General features: G+C 44.4%; 1 protein-coding gene across 1 annotated transcript in view; it reads right to left on the minus strand.

Annotated features, from left to right (window-relative positions):
• LOC144695511 (E3 ubiquitin-protein ligase TRIM69-like) overlaps positions 1-16,380 on the minus strand; it is a 149,358-nt gene that overhangs the window by 46,857 nt on the left and 86,121 nt on the right. Inside the window, exon 5 of the mRNA XM_078566388.1 lies at positions 15,898-15,920. Within this exon, the coding sequence (XP_078422514.1) occupies positions 15,898-15,920 (23 nt within the window). The remainder of the gene's footprint in view (positions 1-15,897; positions 15,921-16,380) is intronic.

Genomic DNA, 16,380 nt, shown 5'->3' on the forward strand with positions numbered 1-16,380 from the left:
TCCTCTACATTGGAGAGACCAAACGCAGACTGGGTGACCGCTTTGCAGAACCCCTTTGGTCTGTCCGCAAGCATTAACAAGACCTCCCTGTCACTTGCCATTTCAACACTCAAACCCTGCTCTCATGCCCACATATCCATCCTTGGCCTGCTGCATTGTTCCAGTGAAGCTCAACGCAAACTGGAGGAACAACACCTCATCTTCTGATGAGGCACTTTACAGCCTTCCGGACTGAATATTGAGTTCAACAATTTTAGATCATGAACTTTCTCCTCCATCCCCATCCCCTTTCCAATCCCCCTCTTTTTTTCCAATAATTTCAATAGATTTTTCTTTTCCCACCTATTTCCAATATTTTTAAATGTATTTCCATCCATTGTTTTATCTCTTCCTTCTAGCCTTTTTCGATTCCTTCACCCCCACCTCACCCCCACCAAGGCTTTCTGTACCTTGCTCATCCTGCTTTCTACCCTTAATTAGCACATTCCTTAGATAATATTTCCACCTTCAACACCTCTTTGGCCTTTTGTCTGTGACATCTTTTGGTTATATCCACCTATCACTGGCCATCTATCCAGCTCTACTTGTCCCACCCCCACTTAAACCAGCTTATATTTCACCTCTCTTCTATTTTTACTTAGCTCTGTTGAAGGGTCATTCGGACTCGAAATGTTAACTGTGTTCCTTTCCGCAGATACTGCCAGACCTGCTGAGCTTTTCCAGGTTTTGTTTTTGTTTTGGATTTCAAGCATCGCAGTTTTTGCTTTTATTTTTATTAAAGCCTGAAGATCCATGTTTTGAAACAAACAGAATAATTTTAATATCCAAGAGTCAACAAAGCAAACAGATAATACTATCTATTTTATGTTCTAACATAAAGAATTAACATGAAGTAAACATGAATTAACAGGAAAACTGTGGTTGAACACACCACAAACTGCATACTTAATGACAGATGCGGCCAAGGCAAATCACATGAACTTTCTCATAATCCACCCAAATATCAATGATCAACATTAAAAACCTCCCAGAAATAGTGGAGGATCAAGGGACAAATATCAAGAAGGAACTGCAACACAATATCATTAGTAAAAGAAAAGTATTAGAGAAATGAATGGGACTTAAAGTAGATAAATCGCCTGGACCTGATGATCTACATCCCAGAATGTTGAATGAGGTGGCTGGAGAGAAAGTCGGTGCATTGGTGTTCATCTTTCAAAATCCTATAGACCTTGGAATTGTTCTTGCAGATGGGAGGGTGGCAAGTATAACCCCACTATTTCAGAAAGGAGGGACAGAGAAAAGGGGAAACTACAGACCTGTTAGCCTAACATCAGTAGTAGGGTCAATGCTAGAATCATTAATAAAGGATGTGATAACAGGACACTTGGAAAATAATGGTGAGCTTGGGCAGAATCAACATGGACTTAATGAAAGAGAAATCATGTTTAACAAACCTGTTGGAGATTTTGGAGAATGTAACTAGCAGAATATGTAAGGGGTAACTGGGGTTTGTGGTGTATTTAGATTTTCAAAAAGCTTTTGATAACATCCCACACAAGAGTTTGGCAAACAAAATGAGAGCAAATGCAATTTGGTGGAATGTACAGGCATGGATTGAGAACTGGTTAACGGACAGAAAACGGAGAATAGGAATAAATGGGTCATTTTCAGGTGGGCAGGTTGTGACTAGTGGGGTATCACTAGGATCAGTCCTTGGGCCCCAGATATTCATAATCCATTTCAATGATTTGGATGTTGGGATTAAATGTAATATTTCCAAGTTTCCAGATGTCACAAAACTAGATGGAAGTGTCGGTTGTGAGCAGGATGCAGAAATGATTCAAGGAGATTTGGAGAGGCTCAGTGAGTGGGCAAAAATCTGGCAGATGGAATTCAATGCGGAAAAATATGGAGATATCCACTTTCGTGGCAAAAACTGAAATACAGAGTATTTCTTAAATGATGAGGGGCTGGGAAATGTTGAACGTTAAAGGGACTTGAGTGTCCTTGTTGATGAGTCACTGAAAGCTAAAATTCAGGTACAGCAAGGAATACAGAATGCAAATGCCATGTTGACCTTTATTGCAAAAGGATTTGAGTACAGGAGTAAAGATGTCTTACTGCAATTATATAGTGCCTTAGTGAGAATGAACCTGGAATATTATGTGTAGTTTTGTTCTCCTTACCTAAGGAATGATATACTTGCCATAGACTGAGTGTAATTTAGGTTCACAAATTAATTCCTGGAATGGAGGGATTGCCCTTTAAGGAAAGATTAAATAGATGGGCCCATTAATCTCTGGAGTTTAGAAGAAGGAGAGGTGATCTCGTTCAAATATACAAAATTCTTACAGGGCTTGACAGGGTAAATGCAGGAAAGATGCTTCCCTGGTTGATGTGGCGGGTGGGTCTAGAACCAGGGGACACAGTTTCAGAATAAGGGGCAGGTCATTTAGGACCGAGATGAGGAGGAATTTCTTCACTCAGAGGGTGATGAATCTTTGGAAGTCTCTGTCCCAGACGGCTGTGGAGGCTCAGTCATTGAGTGTGTGCAAGATTGAAATGGATAGATGTCTACATGTTAAAAACATCAATGGACCCGGGGATAGTGCAGGAAAATGGTGTTGAAGTAGAGGATCAGCCATGATCTCATTGAATGGCTGAGTGGGCTCGAAGGGCTGGATGGTCTACTCCTGCCAATAGCAGTTCTAATCCAGCATCATACTTCTTAATTTTATCTGAACCTACCGCTACGTCTAGGTGCAGCCCGTACTTGCTCAGTAGAGGTGGAAGCAGCCTGCTGACTGCTACACCCTGTTTTCTGGGTATCTTTAAATAAAGACGCCTGGACTGCGAACCCATGAGGTAATGATAGGGACAGCGACTTCCTGCCTGCGCTCAACACCAGATTTTCTGTGCTCCACATCAATGAATCAGTAATAAGCGGAAAAGGGCAAGATCACCCATGTTCAGCCGCCCTACCCGACAGCGGGAATCACTTCCACTTCTGTGCCCATCGCCGAACGTCGCCTTTAGAGTGGAAGATTCCACCTGTTAACTCTGATTATCTCTCCTAAGATGCTGCCTGACCAGCATTTCCAGCTTTCTCTGTTTTTACTTGAAAAATTGCAGTTCTGCCACATCCAGTCATCAATGAGGGTGGACAATTAAACTACTCACTGGAGGAGCAGGCTTCATTTACATATCCAGGCACAGTGAGGAGTGAGCCCCGCATGTCATACAAAAGACAAGCCTGAAACAACAGCAACCATTTTCAACCTGAAATGTCGAGTGGATGATCCATCTTGGTCTCCTTCCAACGTCATCAATGTCACAGATGCCAGTCTTCAGCTGATTCAACTGACATCACATGATCACAAGTAATGGATTATCTCACTGGAAAGAGCAAAGGCTATGGGCTCAGACAACATCTCAGCTGCACTACTGAAGATTTGTACTCAAAAATTAGCTACACCCATAGCCAAGTTGTTCCAGTAGAGTTACAACACAGGCATCTATCCAACAATATGGGAAATTGCCCAAACATATCCTGTCCACCAAAAGCAGGACAAATCCAAAATGGCCAATCACTGATGCAACAATCATCAGACAAGTGTTGCCAACAATGCCATCAGATGGCATTTACACAGCAATTAAAATGCTTATCAATTCTCAGTTTGAATTCCGGCAGGGCCACTTGGCTCAAGATCCCATACAGACTTCGTCCATCATGGACAAAAGAGCTGAAAGCCAGTGATAAGATGTCATTAGCAGTCAGGGAATCACCATTTATAGAAATCATATCAGCACCAAAGCAGATGTTTGCAGTTTTTGGAGACCAATAATCTCAGCCCCCGGTGATCACTGCAGGAGTTTGTCAGGTTAGTGACCTCAACCCACCAGTCTTCAGCTGCTTTCTCAATAATCTGCCTTGCATCAATTGACGGGATGGTCACTGATGATTGCAAAGTGTTCAGCACCATTTTCAGCATCTCTGGTACTGAAGCAGTCGGTGGCCGTATGCTATAAGACCTGGACAGCATTCAATCTTGGGCTGATGAGTAGTACGTAACATAAGCGCCAGGAAATGATTATCACAAACAAAAGGGAATCTAAGCATCATCCTTGACATTCAGCTGCATTTCCATCACTCTATCCCCCACCATCAACACCTTGGGGATTACCATGGAACAGACACTGAACTGTGTGAGCATATAGACACTATGGTTATAAAGGCAAGTCAGAAGCCAGGGATTGTAAGAAAGATACTGCAATAACTATGGGCGATGTTAACCTTCATACAGATTGGATAAATCAAATTGGAAAAGGTAGCCCGAGGATGAGCTCATAGGTTGCACTCAGGACAGTTTCTTAGAAAAAAATATGTTCCTGAACCAACCAGGAAACAGTCTATTTTAAACCTGGAAATATCTAATGAGACAGGATTAAAGAATTACCTCATCGTAAAAGATCCTCTCAGTAAGAGAGATCATATATGATAAAATTTCACATTCAGTTTGAGGGTGAGCAATTTAGGTCTGAAACTAGTGCCTTAAACTTAAATGAAGACAGTTGCATGGGCATGAAGACAGCGTTGGCTAAAGTGGATTGGGGAAATAGATTAAAGATAAGATGGTAGAGGAACAGTGGCAGACGTTTAAGGCGATACTTTATAACTCCCAACAAAGATATATTCCATCCAGAAAGGAAGACTCAGTGAACAGAGTGCTCTATCTGTGGCTAACTAAGGAAGTTAAGGGTGATGTAAAATTGAAAGAAAAGATGTATAATGCTGCTAAGATCAGTGGTAGTCCAGAAAATTTGGAAAAGTTTAGAAACCTGCAAAGGATGTGTAAAAAAAAGAGGGAGAAATTGGAGTATGAGAGAAAACTTACAAAAAAGCTAAAACAGACAGTAAAAGCTTCTGCAACTATATCAAAATGAAGAGTAATGATGGTCAGTGCTGGCCTCTCAGAGGGTGAGACTGGGGAATTAATACTGGGAACCCGGGGCATGGCAGAGACTTTGAACAAGTATTCTTCACAGTAGAAGAGACAAAAAAGCATCCTAAGAAAAATAAGGGCAAAAGGGACCAAGGAATTTGAAACGATCATGATTAGTCGAGAAAAAGCAGTAGGAAAACTACTAAAGGGATTAACAGCTGACAATAACCTTGGACCTGATGACTTGCATCATTGGGTCTGAATGGAAGTGGCTGAATGGAATGGTTGTTGTGATCTTCCAAAATTCCCTAGATTCTGGAAAGTTCACAACGGACTGGAAAGCCATGAATGTAACATCACTGTTCAAGAAAGGAGGGGGACAGAAATCAGTGAACTACAGGCCAGCTAATCTAACATCTGTCATTGGGAAAACCCTGGGAACCTTAATCTTAAAAAGGTATAGCAGGACATTTAGAAATCGTTACATTATATGGCAGAGTCAACATTGTTTTTTGAAAGGGAAATCATGTTTGACAAATTTATTAGAGTTCTTTGATGATGTAACAAGCATGGTGGATAATGGGAAAGTAGTAGATGTAGTGTATTTTGATTTCCAAAAGGCATTCGATAAAGTGCTGCATGAAAGTTTACTGCAGAAGATAAGAGCTCAAGGTGTTAGAGGTGATACAGTGGCATTATTAGACGATTGGCTAATTGGAAGGACACAGAGAGCCAGGGGAAATAGGTCATCTTCAGGCTGGTAAATTGTAACTAGTGGAGTTCTGCAATAATCAGTGCTTGGCCCTCAACTATTTATGATCTATATTCGTGACATATTAGAAGGACAGACTATATTGCAGACAAATTTGCTGATGATAATATGCAGGAATGCAAATCATGAAGGGGGATTTAAGGTGTCTGCAAAGGGATATGGAGAGGTTAAGTAAGTGGGAAAAACTGGCAGCTGGAGCATAATGTGGAGTATGACTTTTTCAGGAAGAATTGAAAAGTATAATATTATTTAAATGGGGAGAAATTGCTGAATACTGGAGGACAAGGGGATCTTGTACATTAATCATAAACGTTTGGCACAAGAATACAAGGAGTATGAACATGAGTAGGCCATTTGCCCATTGACCTGCTCCACCATTCGATAAGATCATGGTTGCTCTAATTGTCGCCTCAACTCCACTTTTCTGACTACCTCCCTAACCAGGTACGGCAAGTTATTAATAAGCAAATGGAATGTTGTCCTCTATTGAAAGGGAGATGGAGCATAATAATGGAGAACTCTTGAGAGAGCTGCATAGGGCATTGGCGAGAGTAATGGTACAGTACGGTTTCCTTACTTAAAGGAGATATATATTTATCTTTGAAATAGTTCAAAGAAGGTTCACTAGGCTGATTCCTGGGATGAAGGAGTTGTCTTTTGAGGAAAGGTTCAGCAGATTAGGCCTGTACTCTTGATGTTTAGAAAAATCAGAGGTGATCTTATTGAAGCATATATGATTCTGAGGGAGCTTGACAGGGGACATACTAAGAGGGTGTTTCCACTAGCGGGGGAATCTAGAAGCAGGGGAAATAGTTTATAAATAAGGGGTCTGTCTCCCTTTTAAGACAGAGATGAGAGGGAATTTCTTCTCTTGGAGGGATGTTAGCCTTTGCAATTCTCTTCCACAGAGAGCAATGGAGACGAAGTTGTTTTATTTAGTCAGGGCTAAATTAGACAGATTTTTGATCGATAGTGGAGTGAAGGGCTACAGGGGACAGGAAAAAAAGGGCAGTTAGGGCCACAGTCACATGAGCCATGATCGTATCAAATGGCAGAGCAGGTTGAGCCAAATGGCTTATTCCTACGCCTATTTCTTATGACCTTACGATGATCACACTACCACAACCCCTCACTGGAGGAACATCGGATTTCTTGATTCTCCCACACCCCCGCCCACCTCTGTCTAACAAGGACCACTGAGCACCTTTCCACACAACAGACCTATGACAAACTGGACAATGACATTATACTGCAGCTCAACCCTCAGAATGGATTTGGCTTCTTATCAAGTTCGTAGACAGAGAAGTGGGTTCACTGTTTCATTACCTGCTCGATCAATGGGGTCACTCAAAAAATCAACCTCGTTCAACCCAAACCGCTGTGTCCCCTCCCTTTTCTAAATTTGACGTTATCCTTACATTGATGCAGACTCTGTGATTGTGTGAAAACTATGAATGTTTATCCCCTCTGTACTGTTTCAATCTCGAACACTTGGATAAAACCCCTGGTGTCCTCCCTTTTCCAGTGCAGACTCACTTTCTCGTGACTAAGGAGTTTAATTCCACTTCACGCATTCGCTCTCTTTTCACACATTCTCTTCAAAGTCTGCATGACTTCCTGATTATACATTGATGAAAAATGTTCCCAGAATTCCAGTCCAATCTCCTCTACAAATTCTATTTCACATCCTGAGATCCGTGCTCTATTCGTCTGGTTACACAGATCCCTTCACTGCTTTGACACACAGTGCTGATGGCTTCAGACACTTACCCAGAGGAAACCACAGAATAAAAAATATAAGAATGGAGAGTCTCTAGGGATTAACAACCGGCGATGTGAGTGTTTAATCTGGGGCCTATGATCAAGAAAATTAATATAGGAGTTTTACTGGGGTTGATGGAGTTTATCATTTCCCTCCACGCTGTGTACTGTAGAGGACCTTTGAACTTTCCGATAGTCAGGGCAGCATCAGACACTGAGAGCTCATAACCGTCATCACTAATCCTATAAATATGAAACAGTTTCTGTTATAAATTCATCGTATTAGAACACCTTAGGCATGATTTTAGACATGAAATGCAAGGGCAGAGCATGGAAATACCCATGTCCTGAAAAAGGCCCATAGCCCATAACAGTTCAGTTACCGGGATATGACAAATCACAGGAGAAGATAAACATTTAGCCTGTCCACCTGCTGTATTACAAACAAAGCTTGTAGAATAAAGGCAATGGCTGAAAATGTCTACGCAACTCTCCGAGACACCTGCGCTCCTCTACTTCTGGCCTCTTGAATATCCCTGATTTTAATCACTCCACAATTGGCAGGTGGACCTTCAGCTGCCAAGGCCCTGAACTCTGAAATTCTGAAAGCTTTCTGCCTTTCTATCCCTCTTTCTTCCTTTAATACGCTTTAAAACATACCTCCGTTATCGGTATTAATATCTCCTTGTGGTTCGGTGTCAGTTTTGCTGTATATCTTAAAACAAGTTTCAGCTGTTGTGTTGATTTTTCTAATTCACTCATGGGATGTGGCCTTCACTGCTATGCCAGCATTTATTGCCAACGCCATATTGCACCTTCAGAAGGTGGTGGTGAGCTGCATTCTTGAACCGCTGCAGTCCACATGTTGTAGGTACAGCCATGGTGCTGTTAGGGAGGGAGTTCCAGGACTTTGACCCAGTGACAGTGAAGGAACGATGATATATTTCCAAGTCCGGATAGTGTGAGGCTTGGAGGGGAACTTTCAGGTAGTGGTGTTCCCATGCTTCTGCTGCCCTTGTCCATCAGCAGTCGTGGGTTTGGAAGGTGCTGTCTAAGGAGCCTTGGTGAGGCCCTGCAGTACATCCTGTAGATGGTACATACTGCTGCCACTGTTTGTCAGTGTTGGTGAGAATTAATGTTTATGGATGAGATGCCAAACAAGTGGGCTTCTTTGTCCTGGATGGTGTCAAACTTTTCGAATGTTATTGGAGCAGCACTCATTCAGGCAAGTGGAAAGTATTCCATCACACTCCTGACTTTTGTCTTCTGGATGGTGGACAGGCTTTGGGGAGTCAGGAGGTGAGTTAGTCACCGCTGGATTCCTAGTCTCTGAACTGCCCTTGTAGCCACAGTATTTACACAGCTAATCCAGTTCAGTTTCTGGTCAATTCTAACCCCCAAGATGGTGATATTGGGGGATTCACAGAATCACACAGTGCAGAAGAAGCCCTTCGGCCCATCGAGTCTGCACTGACACGTGAGAAACACCTGACCTACCTACCAATCCCATTCACCAGCACATAGCCCATAGCCTTGAATGTTATGACGTGCCAAGTGCTCATCCAGGTTCTTTTTAAAGGATCTGAGGCAACGCGCCTCCACCACCCTCCCAGGCAGTGCATTCCAGACCGTCACCACCCTCTGGATAAAAAACCTTTTCCTCATATTCCCCCTAAAGCTCCTGCCCCTCAACTTGATCTTATGACCCCTTGAGACTGTTCCTTCAACTAAGGGGAACAGCTGCTCCCTATCTACCCTGTCCATGCCCCTAATAATCTTGTACACCTCGATCAGGTCGCCCCTCAGTCTTCCCTGCTCCAACGAAAACAACTCAAGTCTATCCAACCTCTCTTCATAACTTAAATGTTTCATCCCAGGCAACATCCTGGTGAATCTTCTCTGCATCTCCTCCAGTGCAATAACATCCTTCCTATAATGTGGTGAACAGAACTGCACACAGTACTCCAGCTGTGGACTCACCAAGGTTCTATACAATTCCAACATGACTTCCCTACTTTTGTAATCTATGCTTCGATTGATAAAGGCAAGTGTCCCATATGCCTTTTTCATTACCCCACTAACATGCTCCTCCCCCTTCAGAGATCTATGGACACAAACACCAAGGTCCATTTGTTGCTCAGAACTTCATAGTGTCATGCCGTTCATTGAATACTTCCTTGTCAAATTACTCCTTCCAAAGTGTTTCACATCACATCTTTCAGGGTTAAATTCCATCTGCCCATTTGACCAGCCCGTCTATATCTTCATGTAGCCCAAGACACTCAACCTCACTGTTAAGCACCTGGGTAATCTTTGTGTCATTCGTAAACATACTAATTGTACCCCACACATAGTCATCTATGTTGTTTATATAAATGACAAATAATAGGTGATCCAGCACAGATCCCTGTGGCACACCACTGGACACTAGCTTCCAGTCACTAAAGCATCCTTCTGTCATCGCCCTCTGTCTCCTACAACTAAGCCAATTTTGAATCCAACTTATCAAATTACCGTGTATCCCATGTGCATTTGCCTTCTTTATAAGTCTCCCATGTGTGACCTTGTGAAAGGCTTTGCTGAAATGCATATAAACTACATCAACTGCACGACCCTCCTCTACACACCTGGTCACCTCCTCAAAAAATTCAATCAAATTTGTAAGGTATGACTTCCCTCTGTCAAAGCCATGCTGACTATCGCTGATCAAACCTTGCTGCTCCAAGTGGAGATAGATACTCTCCTTCAGAAATTTCTCCAATAGTTTCCCTACCACTGACGTGAGACTCACTGGCCTGTGGTTCCCTGGCTTTTCTCTACAACACTTCTTAAAGAGCGGAACCACATTAGCTGTTCCCCAGTCCTCAGGAACCTCCCCTGTGGCCAGAGAGGAATTAAAAATTTGGGTCAGAGCCCTTGCGATCTCTTCCCTTGCCTCCCTCAGCCGTCTGGGACACAAATGATCTGGACCTGGAGATTTGTCCACTTTTAAGCTTGCAAACACCTCCAATATCTTGTCACTCCCTATATAAATTTGCTTAAGAACCTCGCAGTCTCTCTCACCGAGCTCAATACCTTCATCTTCATTCTCTTGGGTGAAGACGGACGTGAAGTATTCATTCAACATTCTAGCGATGTCCTCTGGCTCCACCCATAGATTACCCCCTTGGTCCCTTATTGGCCCTACTCTTTCCCTGGTTATCCTCTTCCCATTGATACACTTATAGAATATCTTGGGATTTTCCCTACTTTTACCAGCCAGAGCTTTCTTATATCCCCTCTTTGCTCTCCTAATTGCTTTATAAAGCTCCACCCTGCACTGTCTGTACTCCATTAATGCCTCCACTGATTTGCTTCCCTTGTACCTCCTAAAAGCCTCTCTTTTCCTTCTCATCATATCCTGAATATCTCAGGTCATCCATGGTTCTCTGGGCTCGTTACTCCTTCCTATCACCCTAGAGGGAACATGTTGAGCCTGTAGAGTCCCTATTTCCATTTACAACGCCCCCCACTGCTCCTCTGTAGATTTCCCGACAAGTAGCTGTTCCCAGTTTACCTTGGCCAGATCCTGCCTTATTTTACGAAAATCCACTCTCCCCCAATCCAAACCATTTTTTTGCAACTTGTCTATTTCTTTGTCCATTATAAACTTGAACTGTACCATGTAGTGGTCGCTATCACTAAAATGCTCCCCCACCACCACCTCAGCCACCGGTCTGGCTTCATTCCCCAGATTTAGGTCCAGCACTGCGCCATCCCTTGTTGGACCCTCTACATATTAACCTAAAAAGTTCTCCTGTACATTTTTCAAGAAATCCACTCCATCCAACTCCTTAACACTATGTCTATCCTAATTAATGTTGGGAAAGTCGAAATCACCTAATATAATTACCCTATTGTTATTGTTTTTATACACCTCCGCAAATTGTGCACATATTTGCTCCTCAATTTCCCGCTGACTATCTGGAAAACCTAACAATGTATCTGCCACTTTTGTATTCCTAAGCTCTACCCGCAAAGTTTCATTCGATGCCCCCTCCAAGATATCATCTCTCCTTACTGCAGTAACTGGCTCCTTAACTAATAATGCAATGGCTCCTCCTCTTTTACCCCCTCCCCTGCCTCGCCTGAATATTCTATACCCCGGAAGGTTGACTGCCAATCCTTTCCCTCACTCAACCACGTCTCAGCAATGGCTACTATATCACCATTCCACGTGTCAATGCTCACCCTTAACTCATCCTTTTTACCTGTAATACTCCTGGCATTAAAGTAGACGCCATCCAGCCTTGCCTTACTCCCTTGAAACATAATGCAGCTGTCCTCCCTCAGACTTGATTGTTTTACTGGATTATGATGTGTCCCTATCCGGCTAACATTCTGTGTCCCCTCCCCCTGCCGAATTGGTTTAAACTCCTCCCAACAGCACTAGCAAACCCACCCGCAAGGATGTTAGTCCCGCTTTGGTTCAGATGTAGACCGTCCCGCTTGTACATGTCCCACCTTCCCCAGAAACAGTCCCAGTCATCCAGGAATCTAAAACTTTCCCTCCTGCACCAAATCTTAAGCCACATATTCATCTGTGCTATTCTCCTATTTTCGAGCTCGCTAGCACGTGGCACTGGGAGTAATCCAGAGATTACAACCTGAAAGGTCTTGTTTTTTAGTCCACTGCCTAACTCCCTGAATTCTTGATGCAAGACCACATCCCTCTTTCTACCTATGTCGTTGGTACCAAACTGTGCCATGACCTCTGCCTCATCACCCTCCACCTTCAGGATGCCCTGCAGCTGATCAGTGACATGCTGGACCCTGGCAGCAGGGAGGCAGTATACCATCCTGGAGTCACGTTGACGGCCACAGTAGCACCCATCTGTTTACCTGACTATAGAATCCCCTATTACTACTGCTCTTCCTCCCCTCCTTTACAGACAGGCTGCTTGTGGTGCCAGACGCTTGGCTCTGTCCGCACTCCCTGGAGGAACCAGTGCCCTCATCAGCCTCCAAAATGGAATAGCAATTTGCGAGCGGGACCCCAGGGGATTCCTGAACTACCTGCCTGTTTCTCTTCGACTGCCTGGTGGTTACCCATTCCCTTCCTTCCTCAAGTCCCTTCAGCTGAGGTGTGACCTCCTCTCTAAACGTGCTATCGACAATGCTCTCAGACTCGCGGACGCTCCACAGCGTCCCCAGCCGCCGTTCCAGCTCTGAAACCTGAGATTCCAGGAGCTGCAGCTGGACATACTTCATGCACACACGCTGGTCCCGGGCACTGGAAATGTCCCCTGCTTCCCACATGGAGCACGAGGAGCACACCATGGCTTGAGCTCTCCTGCCATGTCTTATCCCTTTAAATTAAACCTTTCAATCAATTACTCTGGGGCCCTTCTTTCCTGATCTTCGTTACTGTAGTATATACAAAGTATAAACCACAAAAAAACCTTAAACTAGAAGCGATTAAAGTAGTAAATACTTACCTGACCTGACCCACTACTTACCAATCATTCCTTTCCCTTGTAGACTCTACTGCTGCAGCAGGACAAGACCACTCTTTGAAGATTTAAGAAGTTGAATATCCAAATAAACATGCAAAGAGCACCTTTTTCCCTATGCACCGAATTCCCACTGTGCACCAAATTGCCAATATCCATACTCACTCTGGCTGTATCTCACTCACGATGAGCTCTCTCTCCTGTTTGTGTGCAAGCGCACGATTCAGCAATGGTAATGGAAATAATTGAACATCAAGGGGCGATGGTTAGGTTTTCTCATGTTGGAGATGGCCATTGCCTGGCACTTCTATGGCCCGAATGTTATTTGCCATTTGTCAGCCCAAACCTGCATATTGTTTAGTCTTGCTGCATTTGGACATGGACTGTTTCAGTATCTGAAGAGTCGTGAATGGTGTTGAACATTGTGCAATCATCAGCAAACATCCCCACTTCTGACTTTATGATGGAAGGAGTGTCATTGATGAAGCAGATGAAGATGGATGGGCTGAGGAACTCGTGCAGTGATGCCTTGGAGCTGAGATGATTGACCTCCAACAACTACAACCATCTTTCTTTGTGCTAGATATGGCTCCAACCACCGGAGAGTTTCCCCCCTTATTTCCATTGATTCCAGTTTCACTTGGGCTCCTTGGTGCCATACTCGGTCAAGTTAGGCCACGATGTCAAAGGCAGTCACTCTCACCTCACCTAAGGAGTTCAGCTCTTTTGTCCATGATTGAATCAAGGCTGTAATGAGGTCAGGATTTGAGTGACTGTGGTGGAACCCAAACTTAGCGTCAGTGAGCAGGTTATTGCTAAGCAAGTGCCTCTTGATATCATTGCTGATGACCCCTTCCAACACTTTACTGATGATGGAGAGTAGACTGATGGGGTGGTAATTGGCCAGGCCAGATTTGTCCTGCTCTTTGTGGAAAGGAAATACCTGGGCAATTTTCCACATAGCCAGGTAGATGCCAGTGTTGTAGCTTTACTGGAACAGCTTGGCTCGGGGCGCAGGACGTTCTGGAGCACAAGTCTTCAGTACTATTGCCAGAATATTGTTAGGGCCCATAGCTTTGCAGGAAACAGTGCCTTCAGCCGTTTCTTGATGTCACATGGAATGAATCGAATTGGCTGAAGACTTGTAGGCAGGGAATTTCTGGAGATGGCTGAGATGGATCATCCACTGGGCACATCTGGCTAAAGATTGTAGCAAAAGGTTCATCCTTAATCTTTTGCAATGATGTGATGGGTTCCCACATCATTGAGGGTGGGGATATTTGTGGAGACTCCTCCCCAAATTAGTTATTTAATTGTCCAACGCCATGCATGGCTGGAAGGGCCATAGCTGCACAATTTACATCTGATCCATTGGTTGTTGGATCGCTTAGCTGTGTCTATCGCATGTGGCTTACGCTGTCTGACATGTAAGTCGTCCTGAGTCCTGGCTTCACCATGTTGACACCTCCTTTTTAGGTATAAATGCTGCTGCTCTTGGCATGCCCTCCTGAAAAGGCGGAGTTTTCCACACCCGCCCGCCGCCACGATCTTCCAGTCCCACCGCCAGTCAATGGACTTGTGGCTGGGCTGCTGCCTTGCCCACGGTGGGTCGCAGCAGCGACAGGGCCGGAAAATCTGGACCTTCATTGAACCAGGGTCAATGCCATGGCTTGGTGGTAAGGGTAGAGTTGGGGATATGCCGAGCCACGAAGTTACAGAGTGTGGTTGAGTACAATTTTGCTGCTGCTGATGGTCCACAACGCTCCATGGATGCCCAGTCTTGTGTGTGGGCATCCTCAATCTGAAGGCAGGAGTTCACCTCCACAAAGACTGTGTGGTGGTCACTCCTACTGATACAGCCATGGACAGATGCATGCTCAGCAGGCAGATTAGTGAGGAAGAGGTCAAGTATGTTTTTCCCTCTTGTTGGTTCCCTCACTACCTGCCACAGACCCAGTCTAGCAGCTATGTCCTTTGGGGCATATCCAGCTCGGCCAGTAGTGGCAAATTGTTTTTTATCAATGAATGAGATGTGGGCAGCGCTGGTGAGGCCAGCATTATTGCCCCCCTAATTGCCCTTCATAAGGTGGTGGTGAGCTGCCTCTTTGAACTTCTGCAGTCCATGTGGTGTAGGTACGCTCACAGTGCTCTAGGGAGGTAGTTCCACGACCGAGCCAATCTTGGTGATGGACACTGAATCCTATCCAGTGTACATTCTACTCCTTTGCCACTCAGTGCTTCCTCCAAGTGAAGTTCAATGTGGAGGAGTGCTTATTCATCAGCTGAGGCAAGGGTGAGGGGCTGAGGTGTGGCGGATGGGTGGGTACAAGATAATCAGCAGGTTTCCTCGTCCATGTTTGACCTGACGCCATGAGGCTTCATGGGCTCTGGAGTCAATGTTATGGACTCCCAGAGCAACTCCCTCCAAGGTTTATCCCACAGTGCCGCCACATCTGCTGGGTCTGTTTTGCTGGTGTTAAGGATACAGATCAAGATTCTATATTGGAATAAAAACAAAACCCATTCCCCCATTAACATATGACTCTCCCGGGTTGATCAGGAGCCTTGCAGGGACATGGATGGTCGACACCATGGAAACATGGGTGGTGTGGCTCTCTCAGGTTCAGTCGGAAGGTCACAGCCACACTAACAGCAGTCTGCAGCCTGCAAGTGAGCACTTCAGGATTGAATGGCATCTTGTAATTTAATACAATAATGTAGACCAGTTATATGAAATCTCATCTAACGGCTGGAATAAAGTTTGTCATTTTAATAAAAGACTACTGCTTAAACCATAAGCAGAGTTATTGTCGCCCGATGAATGACCCTTTAATGTTGCGATGGTAACTAGAAAAGAAATCATAACAAAACCTTTCTGAGTTATTTTACCAAACTGTGCAGAATTTCAGTAGAGAGCATGTCCTACCTTCTCTTCCGACAAGCTTCCTCCTGAAAGAAATGAATCATGAACAGTGAGGAGCAAAGTCACAGATTTAGAATCATAGAAAGTTTACGGCACAGAAAGAGGCCACTTGGCCCATCGTGTCTGCGCCAGATGGAAAAAAACACCCAGCCTAATCGCACTTTGCACCATTTGGTCCACGGCCCTGCAGGTTACAGCACTTGATGTCAATATTCAGGCAGTTTTTAAATGAGTTCAGGGTTTCTGCCTCTACTACCCTTTAAGGCAGTGAGTTCCAGATCCCACAACCCTCTGGGTGTAAAAGTTTTTCCTCATCTCCCCTCTCATCTTTCTATCCAAAACTTTAAACCTGTGCCCCCTCATCACTGACCTCTCTGGCATGTAAATAGGCCCTTCCCCACCCACAATATCAGGCCCCTCACAATTCTGTATGTCTCAAATCTCCCCTCAGCCTCCTCTGTTGCAGGGAGAACAGCCCCAGTCTAT

Source organism: Cetorhinus maximus, chromosome 21 (genome assembly GCF_964194155.1).
Source record: "Cetorhinus maximus chromosome 21, sCetMax3.hap1.1, whole genome shotgun sequence".
Lineage (NCBI taxonomy): Eukaryota > Metazoa > Chordata > Chondrichthyes > Lamniformes > Cetorhinidae > Cetorhinus > Cetorhinus maximus.